This window comes from Leuresthes tenuis, unplaced genomic scaffold, assembly GCF_036924035.1.
Source record: "Leuresthes tenuis unplaced genomic scaffold, fLeuTen1.0.hap1 SCAF_11, whole genome shotgun sequence".
NCBI lineage: Eukaryota > Metazoa > Chordata > Actinopteri > Atheriniformes > Atherinopsidae > Leuresthes > Leuresthes tenuis.
The window spans coordinates 17121462-17145456 of NW_027325365.1; the positions used below are offsets into that span (position 1 = coordinate 17121462).

The 23995-nt window shown below is 45.4% G+C and overlaps 2 protein-coding genes across 4 annotated transcripts in view; one reads left to right on the top strand and one right to left on the bottom strand.

Annotated features, from left to right (window-relative positions):
- ndst1a (N-deacetylase/N-sulfotransferase (heparan glucosaminyl) 1a) overlaps nt 1-17069 on the bottom strand; it is a 41888-nt gene extending 24819 nt beyond the window's left edge. Inside the window, exon 1 of one of the 3 annotated variants that reach the window (XM_072395827.1) lies at nt 16880-17069. The gene's annotated coding sequence lies outside the window, so the exon portion shown is untranslated. Of the gene's footprint in view, nt 1-12822; nt 13186-16879 lie in introns of those variants that run through there. The other 2 variants (XM_072395829.1, XM_072395828.1) reach the window with 2 other exon arrangements.
- A 2206-nt stretch (nt 17070-19275) lies between these two features.
- Nucleotides 19276-23902, top strand: rbm22 (RNA binding motif protein 22). The gene is made up of 11 exons (XM_072395830.1): nt 19276-19380; nt 20552-20605; nt 20708-20737; nt 20844-20976; nt 21084-21184; nt 21454-21626; nt 21836-22036; nt 22178-22342; nt 22669-22757; nt 22998-23126; nt 23217-23902. The coding sequence occupies exons 1-11, from the start codon at nt 19327-19329 to the stop codon at nt 23369-23371; spliced, it is 1284 nt and encodes a 427-aa protein (XP_072251931.1). The 5' UTR covers nt 19276-19326; the 3' UTR covers nt 23372-23902.
- The last annotated feature ends 93 nt before the right edge of the window (nt 23903-23995 follow it).

Here is a 23995-nt window from a genome sequence, read left to right on the forward strand (position 1 = left end):
ACATTGTGTCACGGCCTTGTAAAACCTAAAATCCGTCTCCTGCTCGCCATCCATAACAGGCCAGCAGCTGCCAGCGCCGATCCAGTCAGGCACACGCCGTCACCACAAACCCTATGTAACACATTTCTCATTTGATACGCCTCTCAGCCATTTGCTCTCCTGAGCAAAAGCCGTTTCCACGCCGTCTCTCACACACATACAATCCATCTGCACAGGCACACAGATTGGTGGCACGTTCCCCCCCCACCCCCCCGCTAGCTCTAACAGGTGTGGTGACGGAAGTGGGGGTGCGAGGGGGAAAGCTGATCCAGTCTCGAAGACTCCACTCTTGCCAAGACACACTCGTCCCAGAGCCATCCTTCACCTCCTGAGGGGAAACTTCCAATCAGTTGGACCGATCAATACACCCTAGCCTCAGGACTTGAAGCACTAACTAGAAGCGCTTTAGGAGAAGGGAATCTGTATTGATCACAAAGAGTTAATGAGAACGTCTGTGCTGGCTATGCTTCTTGGTTTTCTTAAAAATGGAAACGCATGGCTTGGTCAGTTAATTGATACAAATTGGTAGCGCTTCTACAACTTGACTCATCTTAAAGATTTACTGTGATCGCTCCAAGGTCTGCGGAGTCGCGTTTTCACGCCAAACGGCACGCACAAAAGGTGAAATATAGCCGAACGAAATAATGACAATGGCGCTTCAGCGCCGTGCCACTTTAAATCACCGCAGCATGAGCGAGACGGAAGAGAAAAGAAAGCAAACTGCTAAATCTTTTATCTGCCCAGCAAGTAACTGTAGGGAGTGCAGTAAGATTCAGAATGCTACCACATCTTTGCTCCGGTATCAATTATTTAGCACGGCCTTTGCTAACCCTTTAATTATACATCAATGTTAGAATAACAAAAGGCCATGGACGCTTAATGTGTTCCTGCCTACAAAGGTGGTGACAATGATACCGGATGGAGGAACTTTAGCCTTTAGGTAAGAGCTGAAAGAAGCAAAAAGGCCTTCGGGCCGCTTTCCCCCTGCTGTCAAGCTGTCATCTATGATGTGTCCACCTAACCCACTGTGTGAGCGGAGATCAAAGGGTTAACTGAAACCCTGGCCTATAGCCCTGTGCTTACATTATTCAACAGCTTGTTACAACAGCCTGTTCTCTAATCTCACACACAGGGAGTAAGAGCTGGAAACTCCAGGGAGGAGAACACTGGGGACAAATGGCCGGATTAAGAAAAAGGGATGACAGGGAGACCGGGAGGCTAGAGAGACCAAAGATAGAAAAGAATAAGGGGAGGACCTGAGGGACGGGAGGGGATAAAAAAGGTGAACTAAGGGGGGGGGGCTTTGCCGGGATGAAAAGAGGTATTGAGAAAAGGGAAGGATGAGGAAGTGGTGAAAGACAAAGCAAGCACAGGTGGATGAAACGGGCAGAAGAAGAGGCTCGTTTGTCCAACTCTACCTGTTGCCAGAGTTCACACATCTAATATATTAGTTTAACTCCGCGTTTTAGCCGAGGTAAGAAGCAGAACCCATGAAAGGCTTCGTTTCCAGTCCTTTCACAAGACGGAATATGACACGATCCATTTACCTTCTTCAAAACATGAAGTAATATTGGAATATAGTGATGTGTTGTCCCAAAAAAAAAAAAATCTAATTCATCCCTCTCTTACAGGGATCTCTCTCTCAATATTCGTCACTCAAATATCGCCTTGTGGTTCGTTCAAAACAAATAATATACGCTGGCTTTATTAGTCTTCTGAAGCAGCATGCACACGTACACGAAAAACAACAAAGCAAAACAACATCCATCAGATGAGCACTGAACTGACAGCAACCATGTTTAGGGAGCACCCTGTTTATAGTCCCAGACTTGCGCCGCTGCTCAGTGAGCGGGCTTCTTTGTTCATTAATTGATTGGCCTCCCCTGCTGGGCCTCAGTAACTAGGTTACACAGATCCATGAAAAAAAAAGCAGGATCTGCCCCCCCGCCCCCCCACCCCACCCCTCCGGTGCAAAGCGGAGGATAGATGGAAGACTCCGGGGCTGGAATCCGAGTGTTAATATAACTAATGGAGTGAGGACGGCACTAACTTTATTGAAATCACCCTCATCTAATTAGAGTAAAGCAGCTGACGGGAGCAGGGAGGGACGAGGAGGGAGGTTGAATTCCATTATGCGAGGGTGATGTCAGAGCCGCGTCCACAGGAAGGGTGAGGCTGCGGAAAGGTGAAGTGACGATGCTCACCGTCCAGCTGTCGCAGCTCGCTCTCCCGTCCCGTCGCTCTGCTCGCCGTCACTGCTCCCTACGAAGGCAGAGAGGCTTTCCTAAAACAATAGGGGCAGTTCACAGAGAGTTCAGAGGTGGTCACTGGGACAGTCGCTCTAAATCAGGAGCCGGGACGTCTGTGCTGTCCTTTATGATTAAACCAGATTATACATAAAACTTACAGACGTCTGGGAAAAACTCATAATCCAAAATGCAATATACTGGCTGGCTACGCTGCCATGCAAGGGCAGTAAAGATCGCCGTTTTACTTGTTTTTTTTCTGGTCTTGTCTCTCTGTGCCAAGGCCAGAAATTAAAAAAAAAAAAAAGACACCCAGGAAACACGACAGCAGATTCCTGACGTTTTCTCTCATCTGCCTATTCTGAACCGCTCTCATTCTGATTTGCTCTTTCTCTGCAGGAGCTATAATCGACGGGATTTGGGAAGCCTTTTGGGACTTTCTCTTCAGTCGACTGATCAAATACCGGTTAATGATAATGAAACAAACACAGCCCTTCCATTCACTCGAGCATATCCTACAATAAAGCCTTTGAAGCTATTGTCAGAAATGTTTCTGAACAAATAAAACCAGTGGTGTACTTTGTGGCCGGCCTCAACCCGCTGCACATAGACGCCACTGTTCTTTGTCCGGCTCAGAGGACGACTTGTTTGATGAATATTAGGTTGCAGCTTACTGTCCAAATAATTCCGCTTGAGGGCTTGTATGGCTTGTAACAAAGTTTTGCTCATAGACTATTGTTCCGTGTGGTTTGCAGCAAAGCAGAATGCTTCAGGAAAGGCGATCCGAGCTGCGCGCACACAAGACTAAACAATTTACCTCATGGAGAGCCTGTCATCTGTAGCCAAACTGAAAGCTGGAAACTGCTCATTTTCAATAATCAGCTGCTCCTTCAATCCGTCTTGAACACAAAAGACCGATAACTGCTGCATTACAACTCTATAATCCACAGTTTATCACCTGGGTATGTATCAGTAAAACATGCACCTATTCATAAAGCCAGCATTTGATTTCAATGTCACCTTTAAGATCATCAGTAGCTCATTATATCCCATGTTTGGCTTTCTGTTCATTGGTTCTTGGGGGACACGCAGAGGTTTTAAATTTGGATTTAAAGAGGCGTGAAAGCCTCCTTTTGAACAATAAATGCTTCGCCCGGCCCTGTTACTCCTCCAGTAACAGAGATGGAGACATGCAGTGCCCCTTCCAGTCTGCACGGGACCAAACAGCTGAGGCAACGGAGGGTCCACATTTGCCCTTCATACCTCAGAGGATGTGAGTTTCCATCAAACAGTTTATCCCTCAGGTGACAGCCAGGGCTGAGCTCCATCCACTGACAGAGATGAGGGCGAGAGGTCGGTGTGCCTCTATCAGATAGATGAATACAGGCACTTTGTGTGCTGATGGCGGTAAATGTTGGGGGGATGACTGGGGTGTGGATGTCATCTGCAATGAGCTGGAATCTGAAATAAAAATCAAACTGGGCCTGAGGCGGCCTCTGAGAAAGGGGAAAAAAAAAAAACGGCTACCAGAGTATGAGTTTGCAGAAAATTTTGCTGGCGAAGTACTTCTCAGCCCAAGTGGGGTGTGACAGCTCGCAACATGATATTAATATATTATTAAATCCGCCCACCCCCAAGCAACGGAGCCGTGATGCATTAAGAACTGCAGCGAGGCTGAAGACCCAGAGCTGCACAACATTTGACCACTTCTCACAAAAAGATGACTTCAGGTCGCATGAGGATACTGAAGCAGAGATGAGGTTAATGTAACTGTTACTGGAAGCCAGAGGCAGAGAGGAAGAAGTAGAAAAGGGAAGATATGAGAAAATGAAATATAGCTGCAATGCCATTTTTTTTATTTTTTAAAATTTTTTGTTATTACTTTGGACTTCAAATGATCTGCTCTGCAAATTGAAAAGAAAACGCCACCCACCTCGCCCTGACAGCTCCTCTAATGGTGTTGTCTTTAAAACCTTTATCACTAATTCATTACCTCTGATTTTCCAGTAACAAGCGTGGAAGCTTTGCCTTCAGTCGTACTGAGAGCAAGAGGCTTCAGAACCTACCAACAGCTCTCCTTTGGCAGAGGACGAAGTCAGAAAGGCAAGGATTGTACGGGTGGGCAAAGTATGAGCGCAACTTCAAACCACCGCTCTGGAGGAAGGGAACCTGCCAGGTGGTAATCAACGCTAAAGTTCTCCCATTGAGATCCTTTTCAGAATGTGGATGCTGTCACCAAGCGGTGCAGCTTTCCAAGCCCATGACAAGCATCCAAGCCCCGAATTTGAAATCATTTTCAGTACCCGTTTAATCAATAACGACCTCCACAGTGGAGAGGAGCGGGGGCGGGGCACATTTTCTTTCTTTTATCGGGACCTTTCGACAGATGCCAGTTCAGCCCCACCTCTCCACTCAAACATGAAATCGTACACAAGTCTAATTACCCCGTGTTGTGTCCCTCGATGACTCCGCCATTTCCTCTCACTGGGAAGATTAACAACCACAACGCTAATATCAGCCTCCACATCAACACAATTAGGTGAAGAGTGAAATGCGAGGCATGTCGTCACATCTCCCAAGCTTCATTAGGGCAGGCAAAAAGACAACTCGGTGACAGGCAGAATGCTGCGTCTGCAGGTCTGGGAGGCACTTGAGCAGGTGTACTTAGCAACCATGTCGCCATGGGACGCGGGCAGAGCTCGTCCCAGATAATACAATATGGCCAGGTTTATTGTTGGTAGCAGAGGTTATAAAGAGGAGCTCCAATGCCACTTCAAACTGAACACAGCCCCTCTTGGTATCACTTGGCTCACTGTTGACTCGAGCTCAGTGGTATCAGGATGTCATCCCATTATCAAAACGCACTCATGAGCCTTAAAAGGTAGGGCCAGAGCATTAGGCCAGAGCCGGCAACAGCTGACATGTCTGAAAAGAGGATAGCATTACAATCTGCATGGTTTAAGAGTGGATGACTATTAAACCTAAGATGCTTATCGTACAATCCACACGCAAAATGTTCGGTTACAGGCCTCGAGGTGAATATCGCATAAGAGAATTGCCAAATGAGGTTTTCCACGTTGTCAGGAGAGAGGAGTATTAAAGCAGCCTGACTTGGATATGTTGAAGACAATCCATTGTTTAAAATAGCTTCCAGATGTTCAGTCCTGTTGCATACTTTGGCAATAACTTGTCATTCTTTCAATCTTTGGGCTTCCTATTAGTTTTCCCCTCAGCCAAGCCACCACCCAATGCATCCTGAGTGAGCAAGTGAACGTCTGGGAGCCGTGGGTTCGTCTGTATTTTCTCCCGTTTCTCTTTCAGTGGACAGCATTTTACACAGACGACACAAAAATGCCTGGAAGCGAGCCAAAAAACATAAAAAATAAACAATATATTGATCTACAAATTGTTCATACCAAGAAAATGAGAAAGAATTCTAAACAGAACACTGTGTATTTGTCATTTCGTGGCAGGTTAATTACGTGTGAGGATTAGAGACCAAAAAAAGGAGCTCCGTAAGATTACACTAAACCCAACAGTATGCATCATAAAATACGTTCGGCTGCACTAATGGAGCCCCCACTTCAAGACCCCATTTGTCACTCAGATGTAAACAAAACAATCATTCCCCATCATTAAAACTCTAAAAACTGACCTGGAACCAACTAAAATGCATCATGCTCCGTCTACAGTTTACGTTCAAGAATGGTCTGACAGTTTTTTTCAGGAGCATGTCTGAACCCCAGTCCTGGAGTCCTGGAGTCGATGAGTAAATACAAGACTATTGTGAGCATGTAGCTAGCTGCTCCGGAATTTCAAAACTGTCTGTATGGGATTTGTATAATAAAAACAAGTAATCTGTAAGGGACAGATCGGTCATTTCAGTAACACTGAAGTGTTCCATTACTACACTTAGTAACACTGGATGGATGCCAGCCTAAATGTTAGAGCAAAGAGCAAAGAGGGTTTTTAGGACGACTTTACAATCTCGGTGCTGTCGGGTTAGATTTCAGACGGCTTCGCTGAACTCCTGAGAGAAAGTCATCACTTGCCACGAAATGACAAACCTTCAAATGTTTCAAATGTCGACTGCTAACAAGAGTTAAAAACTTCAAAATGAAGTCATTTCACAGTCACATTTAACTTGGTAAAGACCGGGTATTGCCGTATCTACAGGGGTTCCATTTCACCACTGAAAAGACGATAAAAGATTGAGCTATTTTTCATTAAGCCATTTAAGAAAAAACATTATGTGCGCTCATATTTGAAGGCTACAGTAGGTCATCAAAAATAAAATGTAACAAGCCTGGAAGAAAGTAGCCTAATGAAGACTTCTTTATCATAGCACCCAATATTCACATCTAAATATACGCGAGAGAAGGCTTCAAAGCACAGTCGGATGGATCCATCTATAAGCCAAATCCTTGCAGACTCCGATGCATTGGTTTTCAGCAGAGAGACACAAGCAGATGTTGCAGTGCTGCCGCGTAGTACTCCAGCATCTTAACAAAGATGTCTGGATAACAAAGATGTCTTCATAAGTTGTTGTTGCTGGAACATTCTGGGATGTTTTCATTTAGACCTTTAGACAACCTTAAGGCCCCCCGGCAGGGAAACTCTTTCACTGCACCAAGAACAGACATGGACAGGAAGGCAGAGATAGCCTCATGATCGGATATGCTGTCAACTGACATTAGAGCACACAGCAGATATTTACAGCTTTCTGGAAACATCTGCAGACTCCAGGAGGCAGGCAGGATAAACAACATGCTTACGAGCATCTCACTCCCCCGTAACCAGGCCTGTCAATCGCATATATCAGTGTCGTGGCTGTGATGAAAGCGGGCCGAGCAGCGGATGATGCAGCGAGGAGCGAAAGGAAACTTTAGAGAAGGAAAGGAAAAGCATTAAAAGACCGAAAGTAGGGAGAAAAAAAAAAAAACTAGCGACAACAAATGCATCGCTAATTGAGACGCTTGGTTCAAAGAGCTCCTGTAGTGATTGCTTGAGCTGCAAGTTAAAAAAAGAAAAATTACGCAACAGAGGAAATAAGTGATGAGATGAGCCACTGAACAGAAGCAAACAGAGTGGAGCACGGCAGAGAAGAAAACATGCAAACGGGGTGGGGGGGGGGGGGGACGAGAGCCAGAAGAGAGAGAAACTAACAAAAGACAACAGAACACAGTCGGAACACAGTGGTGCCGAGCACAACACACCAGAACAGGCAGTAATTGTGCTGTGCGGGACTGACCCCAGCGCATCCCAGCAGGCACTGCATGATGAATGGGCCTGACTATGACTACATCCCACAACCCCCCCCTCCTCAACCCTCACATGCTCTTTTCCCTCTCTCTTCTCCGTCGCCACTATTAGCCCTCCTTCTGTCCCTCCCTCCGCTCCCCTGCTCTCCCCAAAACCACACTCTATTCAGCGGCTGCCATCCCACAAGATTAATTTGCATTCAGGGCACTTAGTCCGCGTATTGTGCTCTGACACAATGACATATTACAGTGCACAACGCACCTATTAAACATATAGCCTAGCTTGAGGAACAATGCTATTTCCCCATTCTTTTTTTTTTTGCAAAAGAGATGTTATGATAGAGTACAAATGTGTGGAGAAAGCGGCGTGCAGGTACAGCTCAACTGGTTACGAACACAGAAAGTCTCTGACAGACGAGTCACAGTAGAATCATTACAGGAACAGTTAGATAACCTCGATTAATGATTCACTAGAGCCAAACTAATAAAGTGGGTCAGACTGTGTTGGCAGTGGTAGCAGGAGCAGAGAGACCTTCAGGTTAGGCCGTGCATGAAGAGCAGCAGTGCTGAGATGGGGCGAGTAAAAAGAAAATTAAAGAGAAAGGAAGGGGGGAAAAAAAAAAAGCAATAGAGGTGTTGGTGTTACTCGACTGTAGACCCCGAGGAGAGAGACAGTAATGCATGGGAAATGGGCTTTTTCCTCCAGCTTTCTTCACTCCAATTCTCCTTCCACTGCTCCACCATGCCCGAGTCCATGGGGAGAAGGAAAATTGGAAAGAAAAAAGGAGGGAGACAAAATTTAATTTGCTACACTGTCTCTCACCATCACCCACTCTGCCCGGGGGCAAAAGAAATAGATTCCAGAATTTAAAAAGATGAGAGAAATAAAGAAATAAAAAACAGGGCACTCAAGAGAAGGCGTCAGAGACAATGGCACCGGGGGTGGCTAAGAGAAATGAGAGCAGAGTTTGAGGGGGGAGCGGCGGGGCGAGTAAGGAGCTGGGAGACTGTTATGTAGGCCAGATATCAACTGTGCGGTTTTTCAGAAACCAGCTCTGAGGCCGGGCCATCTGCGGAGGCCACAGGGTTACTCAAACAATCAGATCAGGGTGGCAGATAGTAGCCACTGCTGACGGTAGGACACACAAACTTGGAGGTGGCAGAGGGGTTAACAGCCCATTACCTCACTCTGTTGCACTCCCACAGGAGGCGCAGTGGGGACTGGAGTTGGGGGTGAGCGCCTTTTTCGCCAAACCCCATAGTGCACCTTTAGGCTATTACTCAACAAAGGGGAGCTTAGTGGAGTGACGTCAGCACAGAAGCTTCTGTAAGAGAGGAAAGTGGGAATTGAGGGAATGGACAGTTGAGATGGGGGGGAGGTTGTGGATTACGGTCGAGTCACGTTACTCCCCTCCAGCTCTTCTCTACCTGTCACATAAGCACTTTGAGGTCTCAACTATAAAGCCAGAGCCTTGGCAACTTCAAATGACTTCAAATTTGCTCAGGAGGATCAGAGGCAATGAAGGGATAAAGAAAAGAGAAAAAAAAAGAAAAAGAAAAGAGGAATCTCAAAACCACCAAGCTTGTTCAATGTATAACCACAACACCGTGTTGTGGGATGTCGTCGTTAATATCGCTATTAGATTCTTTACTTAAGTTCAGTCCTGCAGCTGGAGAAGAAGTGGGGGCTACACCCCGGCCCATTGAGAGCCAAAGAGCTGGGTTTGAGCTGCAGCAGAGAGTTGGGGGCCATTACCAAGAGAAAACAAACAGACCTCTGGCCAGGCTCGCACAGCTCGGTCCAGACACCTGTGTCCCATTCACCACACGTATCCGGCCACTTAACACTTCACAGAGGGGGTAGGGTGCTGTTTGTGTTTGCAGGCTTGCACAGCCCACTAAAGTTCTTTTAAATTTAGCTCCACAAAGCCTTCAAGCTCCTCTGTAAGGACCAAATGCTCGCCGCTGTGGCACGTTCCGCCGGGAGAAGCTCGACTGTCACAACAGACCCCATTCGAGGCGACACCCCTGGATGAAAGTGGCTAAAACCTGGCTAAACAAAACTCATTCATTCTGCTGTCATTTCCCGTCTCCAGACTTCCTTCTGTCTGGGCCTGCGCTGTGTCTGCGCTGACCTGTGGGTTGCCAACACCTGTCCTGCACACACAGAGACCGGCACCGGCATCTCCCTACCACCCAGGATGGATGAGACAGCAGGCTGGCCAGACACAGCACCGCCGCGGATCACTGGAGGGGTGCACCTGGAGCTGCCAGCGGCTCAACCTGGGGTCAGCACCATTACAATTCTTTCCACTCCAGCAATTCAAAATGGAGAGTAGGTATGTCATCAGTTTTGTCCAAACAACACACTGATCTGAAACGGAGATTACCCACATATCTGGCCAAGCACTTATGGTTTCCATTCAACAATTAGGTTAGATGTGAGCTGGTTGGAAGCATTAATGCCTGCTTGCGTGCCACAATGCTTCGTTTACAGTGGAGTTTAATGCAATCACAGACGGATGCCGACTGGACACCAGATGACGTGCCGCGCCGTGGTGGTTTGGTCTGCTTTAGGGCAAAGAGTAAGGGGAGAGGTGAAAAGAAGAGGAGAACGGGGGCAATGAGCACCAGATGCCATACTGAATCCTACTCGATCCAGGCGTCATGCCATAACACCCCAGCCTGGTGCACTCTCACACATAACACTGTAAAAGAGAAGCATCTCTCAGACCTGCCTGCTTTCATGTGCTGCTGCTGTCCCATCGTACAATGGTTTCTGTCATCACAGGCTAACAAAGGAAAAATTAAACCTTTGCGTGACCTTGTGTAGGTGTTTGCTCCCCGCTTTCTTGAGAGTATCACTACTCATCACCACAGCGCTGCAAACAAACTGCCTTGGTAAACACAGAGCATTGGTTTCCAGACAGCGGCAGGTCACAGCTGCAATGTTTGGGCCTCAGGAAGAACAGTCAAACAGAGCAAGCACAGATCACCACAAACTGCAGAGTAAGGATGCAGATTACAGTCTTCCTCGTCATCAGGCGCGTACACCCAAGTACAGTTACTGGAATCTAGTACAGAAGACCTCTTTTGTTGACTGCGCCTTTCAAAAAAAGGTACAGATTGCGATTTTCTCTCTGCATTTCGCCTCGCTCGAGTACCAAGCTCAGTACCACGCTATTTGATGAAAACATATAAGCCACGAGGCTATGACCTCTGCAATAAGCTAAACTGCCGGAAACACAGATTAATGGCAACCATTACACTGATTACCGATTTTCATATCACTCTTTGTTAATTTTCCTACTTAAAACCGATAGCATACACAAACACATGTCATCTTTTATCAGTGAAGTACAGTACAGTAACTGAACCATGACTCCGAAGCGCCACCAGATTCCAAGACTTCTGTTGGTCTCACTGAGACTAATCTCATAATGAAATATTTCAGCTTAATGGACAATTCTCATTAAAAGAAAACTAAAAGTGTAGTGCAACAAATCCCCCCGTTTTTTTTTTTTCTTTCGTTTTTTTCTAACATGAGGGATATCAGAGGCTCCAGATTTGTGCCCTGACGCACCAGATGGTTAGTAACCTAGAACCATCTGCAAGGTCAAGCGCTTCAATAAAAACCATACTGAGCAGGTGATTGGCTGAAGCCTCTGTTATTGACTGCCTACACCTGAAGCTCACCTGTAGCAGCCAGCATGTTGGCGTGTTGGCCACCAATGGATTATATTCTCTGTCGTTTATGTGATTTTTGCAAGAAAAGAAAAAAAACTGAGTAATTGCACTGGTGGTTGACCGTCTTAACTCGCAAATATTAGCTTTAGCTGCTTCACCCTAGCTAGCTTCTACAAACTGAAAACATTGAGCAGGGGGACGGTGTTTTGAATGGCTTTGTCTTTCCCACCGGTTTTGCGTCTGTTCTTTCACAGAGAAGTTGTGTCCTTTTGCTTATCGAGTGTTTTTGCGGTTGATATTTCTTCTTCTTTTTTTATGTTTCATAATGTAGACGGTCCCCGCACGCTCAGCTGACGGCCAAATTCACACGGAGACCAACGTCACGTGTCCGGTGTGCAGGACGGAGCGGTTAAATAATTATTAACTTCAGGACGTTCTCCCCTTAACAGTGACTGTTTTTGTTTCTGCGTCTCAGCAATGCATCTCTTATGCATTACCGACCAGAATATTTTCCAGAAAAAAAACAAGTGTAAAAGCACGTGTTTCATATTACGAGGTGAAAAGCCGTTCTGCTGCCTTGACTCACAGCAGCTGAACTTCATAAGAAACTGGCAGCTTAGATTGTTTTTTTTTGTTTAACTCACTTCTACGGCGAACAGCCATTCAACAATCATGCTCAATCAGGTTTAAAAAAAAAAGAAAAATGAAAAAGACAACCTTCTGGAGCAAGACATATTATCGGCAGGCAAGGAGACCGAATGCCTTCATGTTTTACAGAAGTAAGGTAGAAAGAACCTTTGCACATTGATCTCAAAACGAAAAGCACAGGGAGCTCCTGGCAGCCTCACAGCCAGAGTCACATATTTTTTTAAAATAATCTATTCGTCACATTTAAATCGGTTTAAAAAAAAAACAACACAGGTAATCCTGAAAATTGCCGAATATCAGAGCTGATCATCACCTCGGCTGATGACAAGAGGACACCTTTACGATCTACGATGAACGTACGCTTGCGTACATAAACACAACAACTTTTACGTCAGAAGCGTAAAACGCTGCACTTTTTCCATAACGCATCTTTCGGCAATATGAGCTAAAGGGCTCACGCCCCTCACGTTTGTATCTGTTGGACAGTGTATTCGGCTTGAGGTAGGCATGAGCAAGGGTGCACGCGCTTCTGTTGGAGCACGTGTGTGGTATCTGCAGTGCAGCCACACTCAGCTGAGGCCATCAGACAACTGGATAAACACACAAACCCCTCCCCTCCCCTGCCACCTGTCCTACCCCTGTGCTCACATCACTGAACTTTGGATCCACTGGTGTGAGTTTAAAGTCCACTGTACACAGACTGAGGAAAACATTTGCACATCCACCAGTAAATGTTTTATTATCTCTGTTCTCTGTGCATGAAAAACAACACAAAAAAACCGCCGTGTACATCTCAGTGTCGGACAGGCCCAACACACACAGACACATATCTGCTACTACGAGTCTGAAAAAGAGCCGTGCAAACAGCTAAATGGACAAAGGTGGGAGGGAAAAAAAAGAAAAGAAAAAAAAATCTAATCATATTTGATGACTGATAGCACTTACGATGAGAATGGGGTTAGAATATCCAGCAGTGAAGAGGTGCGTTCCCATTACTGCATCTCTCCATCTCTGAAAATGGCTTCATTAACAGGCCGGTGCCGAGAGCTCCCTCGCCGAGCGCATGAACGCGCAATACCCCGAGGGTCCGCCGGAATGGCTGAGGTGAAGTCCATTAACACCCGACAGCTTGCTTTTTGACCACTAAATAAAACAGGGCATTTTTTTTTTTTTTTTTTTGTCCTGTGTTCTGGCAGCAAAAATAGCCTTTGAGCTAAAGGCGGCAGAGCAGAGGTTTCTGAAAACTCAACTCAAAGCAGAAAAACTAAATGTGAGGTGTTGATCTATCACCAGGTGAAGTTGTAAAACTACAAATGAGGGACAGGAAACTGCGGGTCCAATCAGAACGCACAGGGAGTATAATATGCTGAAGAAAAGTGAACTTTTTAGCTTTTATGTCATTTCATTTTACCTTATTATGGATCAAAGTGTCCCTTAAATGGCAAAACCGATCCATCTAATATGGGGTGAAGGGGAGTGAGTATGACCAGCTATAAAAAAAGATTAAAAAAAAAAAAAAAAAACCCGGCTGTCTTCTGCTAGGAGATAAATCCATATCTCACATGACCTCTCCTGCTCTCTTGGCACACTTTCTGATCCTCCAAGCAACCAGAGCTGGCCAGCTCTGAGCCTATGACAGCTCTTACTTTCCCAACACTTCTGTCCCAGTGATGTGTCACCTGATGAAACGCTAACCCCCCAGTCACCATTATTCGTCTGGATACAGGAGCCTGTGGAATGTATCGGATTCCTGCCTCGGGGGGGTATGCACCTTGGAAACATGGACCTACCTTGGCCAACTAGCCTCTCCCACTCCCCCTCTCTCTGTTTCCAGTCAGTAAAATTCCACCAGAGGCCTGCTTGATTTACACCGCCTCATCGGCCATTTGTCATGTGCTCTCATCTCTGATGTATGTCTAATAATGGCAGGACACTTGTGTTCTGGGACTGTTCTCCTGTTGCCTCCTTAGCGTTGTAGCTTGAGCTCTAATGTAACTTTGCTCATCCGCTGTTGTTGCTGGGTGACGCTGTGTGTTGCTTGTTGGGGGGGTAAGAAGAAAAAAAAAAGATGCACAGGAGCGCAGCTAAAAATCCAAATGAGAAAACTATTTTGTGCTCTGGTGCAACAACGTTAGAACATATCTCACCTCTCCAGAGAGCAACAGTTTTGCCACGCAGTACTAAGAACCATAGTATAGAGTATATGAGAGTCGCTGGTCTGTGTAATTCAGTCCAAGGAATTATGACAGTGGAAAATCATTTCCCTGGGCCACGGATAGGAGGCCATGGCTAATCGTTCAGTAATCTGATCTGCCTGCATACTGTAGCATTCAGCCGTGCTGCTAGCCTAGCCAGCCAGTCACACATGTGGACACCCCCAGTGCCTGCCAACTGTCTAATGGAGACTAGCACCATTCAAAAACAACTCTCCAGGTTTTCCTGAGGATTACAGATGCTATCGGATCATTTGCTAATACTCGGTTTTGCTGAGCTGTTTGAAATGTATTTACTCTTCTCCTACTCTCCAATACCCCTTACAAAAGCACAGCTTAAGCCAAAAGAACACCGCGTCCACATTCAAGGCAGAGAGGCTCCGATACAACCTACTTTACAGGCGACATTCTTGGATCCTAGCATTTTTAATCCAAAGGCTTCATTGTACGAGGAAATATCTGCGTTTGTCTGTCAAACAGCGGGATATCTTAGGTGCAGTTCCAACTGTAGATTCCAATGTCTAGTGGAGCAAGTGGTGTAGTAGTAGCGTATGAATAACAAACATCGGGGAGAAGTAGTGAGACACAAAGCTGCGCTTTTACCCAGCAGAAAAGGTTGGGGTGGGGGCTCAAGTTTTGGAAAGATGCTTGGCTTTAGCCACACTCTGAAGAGAGGTCTGCTCCCCACACACTGAGAGTGCCTACAAGGGGCACTGACATGGAAAAATACAAGAGCTGGCGTGTTGTGGGGCCTGTAGCTCCCAACAATTACTCTGTGTAGCATTAAATGTGATGGTAGAGTTACTGCTCACAATTAAGTTGACATCCGCCTCTATGGAGAGAATACAGAAGAGGCAGTCAAAGCCCTGATGGACAAAAATCCCCCTCAACTTTCTGTTTCCTTTTCAGTCCTAAAACCTGAACCCACAAAGCGATTGTCCCCTCATTATGACAAAGCCAAAACAAGCGGTGCTCCGTGGCGTGATTTGTCATCTGCAGCCACACATGTGGTATCAGTCTCCGTGTGTGGGTGTTGTAACCCCGTTGCACCGTTCTGCAGGTACATGCAAGCGAGAAGAGGGCCGATATTTGATCAAATGGATGCGGCAGCCTTCATCAACTGAAAGCACTCGATCAACAGTACGTCTGGCAGCCAGTGGGAGCAGTCAGATGGAGGTTCAAAACAAGCAGGCGGAACAGTTGGCAGGGATAAAACAGAACGCAACTTAAGATACAGCTCTCTGCAAATTTGACAAACAAATGACAGCAACCGTCCTCTTTTTTTTTTTTTTTAAATGTAATCTCCAAATGGAATAAGCCTTTTTTTTTCATATTTGGTCTCACAAACGCAGGGTGGAGCCTGCGATAAACAACACATGGCTTGGGAATAACCATAATGCAAAGCACTGGTCAACTAAATCTCATGAAAGCAGAAGGACAGCATGTTGCAGTCGCAGAAATGTGTTCTGCAGCTGAGGGGAAAACGCAGGGAAAAGTCCTTGTGACTTTGCCAAATACATTTTGAGTGTGACTCATTCGACTTCAGTAATCTCTTACTCACTGAGGGGTGCGCTTGCACACATCCCCAGGCAAAAAGATTTCAGGCAGGTCTGGACTGCCCCCCCCCCCCCCCCCCCCCTTCCTCTCCCTCCTTTTTTTTTTCTTTTTTCTTTCTTTCTTCAGAGCAGAGTCAAGTGTTTATAGTATCTAATAGACTCTCCTCTTGGTGGGGACAGACGTTTGCTCCATTTTACGCCACCGAAGAGCAACAAAGCAGCCTCGTGCAGTGTTGCAGGAGGACGCCGCCCGGCTGGTGCAATCTGAAATTAAACATTAAAATGAGATCTTTGCAGTTGAAACTGTCCCACTTTCTCGACAACTCAGTCTGGAATCGCGTGGCACAGTCTGCAAGATACCGCATGGTTCCCCCCCTTCTCACACACGCTCAACTCACGACAAGAGCATTTTTACTCCAAAAAAATGAGCCCGAGGTTGAATGTTTGTGTATAGTGAGCCAGTAAGGGACTCCTACAGGTCGTAATAAATCTGATGCATCATCTCACAACACAGAGCCTGTCATCACAGCTGATGATCAAGTCAAATCCAACGAAATCGTTTAGGCAAATGAGATAGTGTTGAAGCAATCGTCGCGTGCCTATTTTAGGCTTTGTCGTGTGCAGACTTGCACAACTGGATGGTAGAACCATTTAGGTGTCAACCTTTTATTGTAAATCGAGCCCAGTATCGTTTGTCCTTTTAACTGCGAGAGGTTGTAACGGTGAGGATATGGCTACGCCGTGGGTCGGATTCCTAACACTAACTCGAGGCGAGCATTTGATGAGAGACAACAAGCTGCAGCTGCTATAAAGTTAGAAAAACAAGTTGCTCGGCTGGGTTCTGCATTACGGGACTGGACTCCATAAAGGAATTCCGGCGTTAAGTCACAAAGCAGAGCAGCGGGACACAAGCTCTATCCCGGGCACAAACTTCGACCAGACCCAGCGTCAACAAAAACGCTAGCTTTCCCCTCTCCGCTGCCTTTCCAAGCGGGCTGAAAGCCGCACCGAGCCTCAACTATACCGCCGGTGCTTTATGTTTCCAGCCACGGTGAGAGTCAGGGCCGGGGGGGAAAAAAAACTGGCCTCATCTCCGCCTGAGCCAGGCGGGCGAACACTAGCCCGGCCTGGGAGACCGAGCGGCGGGGCTCCTCAGACGTGCACCGAGCATAAGCCAAAAAAACAAAACAAACACCGCAAGCAGACTCGCGTTGTGTCGATGGACTCACCTTGTCCGAGCGGATTTGGGACGAGCTGGCTGGACCGAACGCGGGTTTGAAGCACGCTGGGCGCGTGTCGTCGCCTCGGTTTGCTGTCGGCCGTGATGTGGAAGCGGCGAACGGTCGACTCGGCTGGGAGAAATCTGGAAATGTGAGAAAGCCCCCTATCTTTCTGTGCACCAGCAGTAGCCCATAACTGTCGTCAGGAGGCGCCAGTGCGGCGCATTTTTTGGTCTCATGTGAGCACGCATGCATGCATGCTGAGGTCCTCAAGAGCGAACATATTCCTGCGGGGGCTTATCTGCATCCGAGCTCTGCGGTGCAGGGATTACAAGAACCTTGACGTCCTGTCCGAGACGACTCTTGTAGCAATTTGATTGTTTGGGGCTGTTGGAATTATCCTGAAACTTTGAATGATTTCCGTTTCTCATGAAATGTGCCCGGGGGGGGGGTGGCAGTTGGGATCGATTTTTGTCCCCACAGCATACATATTACACATCAAGGCCCTGCTGCAGCGTTTAAAAACGTCTAAATCAGTTTGTAAACCTCCTTGTAGATCAGAAATCACAATAACCCCCATATAAAAGCAATGAAAATGCACAACTCAAGGCTTCCAGAAACTTGGGGAGGATATGGATTATAGGGGTACACAATTGCACAATTCATAGTGATGATTGTGGCCACGGCTGCTCCTAACAGGCATTCAGGACACCAAAAATGTCACCGGAACCATCGTCGCCACCAGTGTAATTTCATGAATGGGTCTCTGACATGTAGCGGGACACCTACACATCTACCAGCCTTGTGACTCATGAGGTCGGTGACTTTGATTATGGAGTGGCTAAATCCCGGACAAAGCCTTTCTTCAAAACCCGCTTCGGTTGTCTCATCCATGTCACATGATAAAGAAGACAGGATCACATGACTCATTAAGGAAGACGATGCCCATGGGGTTAACTTTCGTGTTCTACTAAGTGGGAGGAAGGCACAGACTGTTTGCCTCCTTGTAAAAAGAAAACAAGAGGTGCTGGCCAGTAGAGATGTCCATTTGATGGCTTCCTTAAAAAAAACATGATCACAGAGTAAGCAACTGATTTATACCAAAAAAAAAGAAAGAAAAGAAAATGAACAAATCTCCCAAAATATTGGGGAAATGTAGATGAAATAAAAATAAAATAAAGCTTCCTCAGCATGCCAGGCCTGTATGTAATCTCTCCCTCTGAGTCCACAACCTCTCTTAGAACTTAAGTAAACATTCAGGGTTTAATGCCCCTGCCATAATCTTCCATATCCTTTGCCACACTAATTCGAGTTTCACACAACAAAGACACACTGAGTTGATTCAGACCAGGTGGATGGATGAACTGTAAGTGGACAACACAATTAGCTTATACAAGCTCCCGGACACCTGCCAGTCAGTCGCTCACACACAAACAGGTGAACGAAAGCACTTGCATTCGTCATCTGTTTGGGAGGAAAAGAAGCCTTCACAGCCAAATATCAAAATCCATCGAATAGAGTCTAATATTGATCTTATTTGACAGCACAGTATCATATTGCTATTGACTGATTATATATTAAATCAGTTTAGCCGCAAATGTGGTTTATCATCTGCAAATGAGTAAATCGCAACACAAACACAGAAATGTACATTCAAGATGCAGATGGCAGAGTTCCTTTAAGCGCTCACTTACCACTGCCCTATATTCATTTTATATAGCTGCAGGGGGAGCGAGCCAGTCACAGATTATATCTAATCCAGAATCTGTAACCAGGTTAACCAGCCAAGCATCTATAAACAGCCCAGAGTAATTAGACTGTGGTTTGTATGTCAGTGGATATCTGTTACATTTTCATTACATCCTTAATGCCAGGCAATTTGTGATTATGAAAGCTTTTTACATGACATGAACTCACAGAGCTACCATAATACAGCTCTTTGGTTTGTTGCTCAGTATTTGTGCTGTTTGCAAAATAAAATGCTTTAACTGTCAACCAAAGTGCTGCATGGCACTAAACAGACCTGGCATTTAAAAAAACTGAGACTATTAGATATGAAAAACGTATTTTCATTATATCAAAAAAATGTATCAGTGTCTATTGAAAAACAGGACTGTTTGTGATGCTTACACGTTTGTGACAGTGTTTTTTGGGGGGGATATAAAGAAGATTTATGATTAATTTAATTTTTAAATAATTCCAATATCTCAAATTCGATCATATTTTCTAATTCGACGTATTACGTTTCTAATTATAAATAATGTCACGTAATTTGCAGTTAATTCCTGACTGGAGTTTAAAGCTATCTAACACTGTGTGATGATCATTTTGTAAGCCTCATCGTTTCTTGAAACAGAGCGACACCCGAAGGTGGAACCTGGGTCTGTGCCGCGGTGCATTCTGGGTTTACGCCTCTTGCGTTCGTTGTTTGGCCCGCTTGGCTCACACTTTGCAAAATGGCGACTTCCCTGGGATCCAACACCTACAATAGACAGAATTGGGAAGACGCGGTACGTAAAGTCACGATCGTATAATGCACAACCACGTCTATAACTGAATGAAAATCTGTATTGGTAACATTCCGATAGTCAACATTGGAATAAAATCTGCCAGCTTGGCACGTTTGGTAGCTGATTAGCCTTCCGCTAGTTAGCGCAAGCTAATTGTAGAAGCGTGCTTGCTACCTGGTTTAGCATCCATCAGCAGTCATAGTTCGGCACACTGTTGGCGTGTACTACAACTAATGAATTGGATTATCGTCAGTTTATCAAACTTAAGCCGTACATCATGGGTATAATTTAGGATGTCGGGTTCTTGACGAATTCTGTCAACCCAAACAAGAGCTGTGCTAGTTTGGCTAATAAAGGCTAGCACTAGCAGGCTAAAAATGATGATAGTTAAGTGATAATGTTAGTAATGAATGCTAAACTATAAAATAGTTATACCACAATGTAAATACTTATTGCTAAGGAGTAGGATGGTCCCGGATATATTAATACATATATAATAAAGTTGTAGCTAAGTAAAATGTTAGCCTATCTGCTTGGCGCTTTTAGGAAAAGACCTTAGGCGCTTACCTAATACGTCAGCTTAAACTTTAGCGTCAGAATCGTATAAATGTAAGACAAACTGGCAGCCATTACAATTTTATCATTTAGCCCATTTACCGTTTTGTGGAAAATGTACTTCTAAAAAATGTCAGAAATGTGCATCGAGCGGTGGTATTATTGACCCTTTTAAAAGTCAGAATCCCTACCATATAGGGCAACAAATCAGGTTCCTCTCTTGCATCTCAGCACAACAGACCATTTGACTAACGTTGGTTTTCCGCATACACCAGACTTAAAACTTTGTAACCCTAGAATATGAAGTTGACGTTTGAGCCTCAAGAGCTGCTTATATTTAGATGTTTGGCTGATGCTGTCAGAAGGATGGATTAAGGGAAGGTCGTATTCAGCAGCTTGCACTTGGATTGAAACAGCATCCTTCAGCAGATGGCAAAGTGGGAGAGAGCTAGTGTGATAGCACTCTCTGTATTCACACATGTAAATTTGCCAAGATGCCCAAGCACAGGATGAAATGGAGTTACTCCTCCAGAGAACTTAAAGAGGGGACTGTTGCACAGGCAACGGATTTGGTGCTTGGTTTAGTTATGAGCATCTGTTTTCCCTTCTTTTCCAGGACTTTCCTATTCTGTGTCAGACATGTTTGGGAGAAAATCCTTACATCCGTATGGTGAGTGAGCGTTCCTGTGTCGACACTGTGAATAAAGTCGTTTGCTTGCAGTTTATAGAAGTTGCCACAGTGGTGTAAATCTGTTCATATTTTGCTTTACAGACCAAAGAGAAGTATGGGAAAGAATGCAAGGTGGGTTTTTACTTCCAATTGTATAGTACCTTACAGAATGAAGAATGAGCATGGGACATATTTCTTCTCAGAACATTTAAAACGTTTGCCAATGCTTGCCCATCAGATCTGCGCTCGACCCTTTACCGTGTTCAGATGGTGCCCGGGCACACGGATGCGTTTCAAGAAGACAGAAGTCTGTCAGACTTGCAGCAAAATGAAAAATGTTTGTCAGACATGTCTTCTGGACCTGGAGTATGGTGAGTCTCCAACTGTCCCACCCCTTATGTGGCCTGAGTGCACATTTTATGGGCCCTTGGCTTAAAACTCTGAATATAACCACCTTCTTACATCTTGTGTTTGGCAGGTTTGCCTATCCAGGTCCGAGACACCGGGCTTTCTGTCAAAGATGAGGTTCCCAGGTCAGATGTGAATAAAGAGTACTACACACAGAACATGGAGAGAGAGGTATGGTTACTTTGCAGTAATTGCACAATACAAGTTTTATTCAACTGTGATAACGTATGCTTGATGTACAACTTGCCATCTAATCCTAGCATCCCCTCATACAATATGTGATTCAATTGTTTTAGCATTTTAGATATGCTTATCAGAATGTTTAAGATGGAAACATGCATTGTTGCTTTGCTGTTAGGATTCAACTCTGACAAACATAAGCAAAACTTGGATATATCATGTTTCACCCATGACCCTTTTTGTGCTTTTTTTTTTTATAGATAGCAAATTCCGATGGCACCCGGCCGGTAGGTCAGCTCGGTAAGGCTACTAGCTCGAGTGATATGTTGCTCAAACTGGCCCGAACCACGCCATATTACAAAAGGAATCGGCCGCATATCTGCTCCTTCTGGGTGAAGGGAGAGTGCAAGAGAGGGGAGGAGTGTCCTTACAGGTGAGTAACACGATGGCCTGCTGATGCCGTGTCTTATATTCAGATGTTGTGCTTTGGATTTAGCATTATGCTGTACACCAGATGCGTTAATTTCATATTTATTGCTTAAGTAATCCGTATAATGTTTGAAAGAGACGTTAGCATCTTCTTCTGGCTTAAGAGGTTGTTATATTCCTGCATCTGTGGTCATTTATTCTGGTTATCCACAGGCATGAGAAGCCTACAGATCCCGATGACCCTCTGGCTGACCAGAACATCAAGGATCGTTTCTATGGTATTAATGACCCAGTCGCTGACAAGCTGCTGAAGCGGGCCTCAACTATGCCCCGTCTGGACCCTCCAGACGACAAGTCCATCTCCACCCTCTACATAGGAGGTTTGGGAGATACTGTCACAGATGGAGATCTCAAGTAAGGCTTTTATTGCAAACTTTTACAACTTCCAGTGATGACATAGATTTTTTTTTTACTTAATTTGCTTCTATCGTGTCCTGATTTTGACACATTTGATTATTTTTGGTCAAGCGAGCATCTGTATTTGTGTTACTGCAGGAGTCACTTCTATCAGTTTGGTGAAATTCGCACCATTACCATCGTCCAAAGGCAGCAGTGTGCGTTCATCCAGTTCGCCACACGGCAGGCAGCGGAAATGGCTGCTGAAAAGTCCTTCAACAAACTCATCATCAATGGACGCCGGCTCACTGTCAAGTGGGGAAGGTAAGACTCTTCTTCGCTCCCATGCTGCCCCACCAAGTAGAGCCACTTAAAAGGACGTGCTGTAATTTGCTTGTTAAATGCCAGGTGGTGTTCAGGGACCACAGCCCGAAGCTAAGCCACCATCACTGTTACAAGTGTCGGTAAATTAGTGACTGCGGTGTTTTTACAAGGTGATCATTACTGTAGAATTGTTTTACCATAACACGGAGCCGTGCTGTGCAGTACTCAGAGAAAGGTTTCTTCTTGATAATGTTGTGCTGCTGCACACCTTTTAGGGATCTGTAAAGAAGTGTTTTCTAACATAGATGGTGTTTTTTTTTTTCTAGGTCTCAGGCAGCCAGAGGGAAGGAGGGTGTCAAGGACGGTGTCAGTGAGATGGGTACCAGACTCGATCCTGTACCTGGTCTTCCAGGAGGTGAGTCTGCGGGCACAGGAGCGGCTTTAATTTCTGTTTGTGTGCATAGAAAATGACAGTCGCACACGTGTTATTTAAAGTGCAGTTTAATGCCTACATGTGATTACAATGCGATTATTTGTCGGAACAGTTTTCATCCTTTTGTTGAAAACACTTCAACCTCTTTTCATGCAGAAAATATCAAGGCAAAAGGCATTAAGGCATGCAAAATAAAACCCCAATTTTATTTCCTTGTACCAGCTCTGCCCCCACCACCAGCTCTAGAGGAAGAAGCTCCAGCAAACTACTTCAACTTAGACCCTAGCTCTTCTCCTGCTGTCATGAATATTACTCTGCCGCCACCTCCAGGCATCAACCCACCTCCTCCAGGTAAAAACCTTTTTTGATCAGTTGATCTTTTTACCAATGCCAAAATGAGCAACTGCCCAAGTTGGATACTAAACATACTTGTGTCTTCAGGTTTTGGCCCCCCGATGTTTCACCCCTTGGGTCCCATGGCACCACCTATGCCCCCACCTATGACAATGAGACCTCCGGGGACAATTCACTACCCCTCCCAGGATCCTCAGCGCATGGGCGCCCATGCTGCACACGGCTCGCGTCACGGTGAATAGCTGCTACAGTGCAGTCGCGCTGCTATTAGATGTCTTTCAGCCCCACGTGACAAACCTGCTCAGATGTGTTCACATAAAAAAGCTGCTGTGGGTCTAACGACTGCTCCTGGAAGGGTTCGGTTATTTCCTATTAATTCCGCCCCGCAGCAGACGAACTGAACGAGCACGGTCTGTTCAAAGCTGGTGAGTTTGTCACCACTTGCATTTAGAAAGTAAACAGAACTTGGAAGACAGAAAAAGACTTCAAACATGAGACTACTGGCCAGTGCGACCGGGCCTTGTGGAGCCATTGTACATATACAAACAAATCCTTTGGGCTAGACTTGTATTGGTCTCATCGTGCATATTATCGCTTGGAGCTGAATACTGAGGAGCATTTAAAAATGTTTTAAATTAGTTAATTTTTGGTTACATTGACCTTTTTTTTTTTCCTTTCTTTCACACAATCTTAATATTCCACAGCATAATGACTTGCGTTATTGTATTGCTTTCTTTGAATGTTTTGTCATTAAAAAGACCGTTTTGTCGCTGGACCGTCTGTGTTTTATTCATCACTATATGTCGGGGTATTTCTGTTTTCTGGTTACTGAAGAAGGGAAATGACAAATGGAGGGCTTATGATAC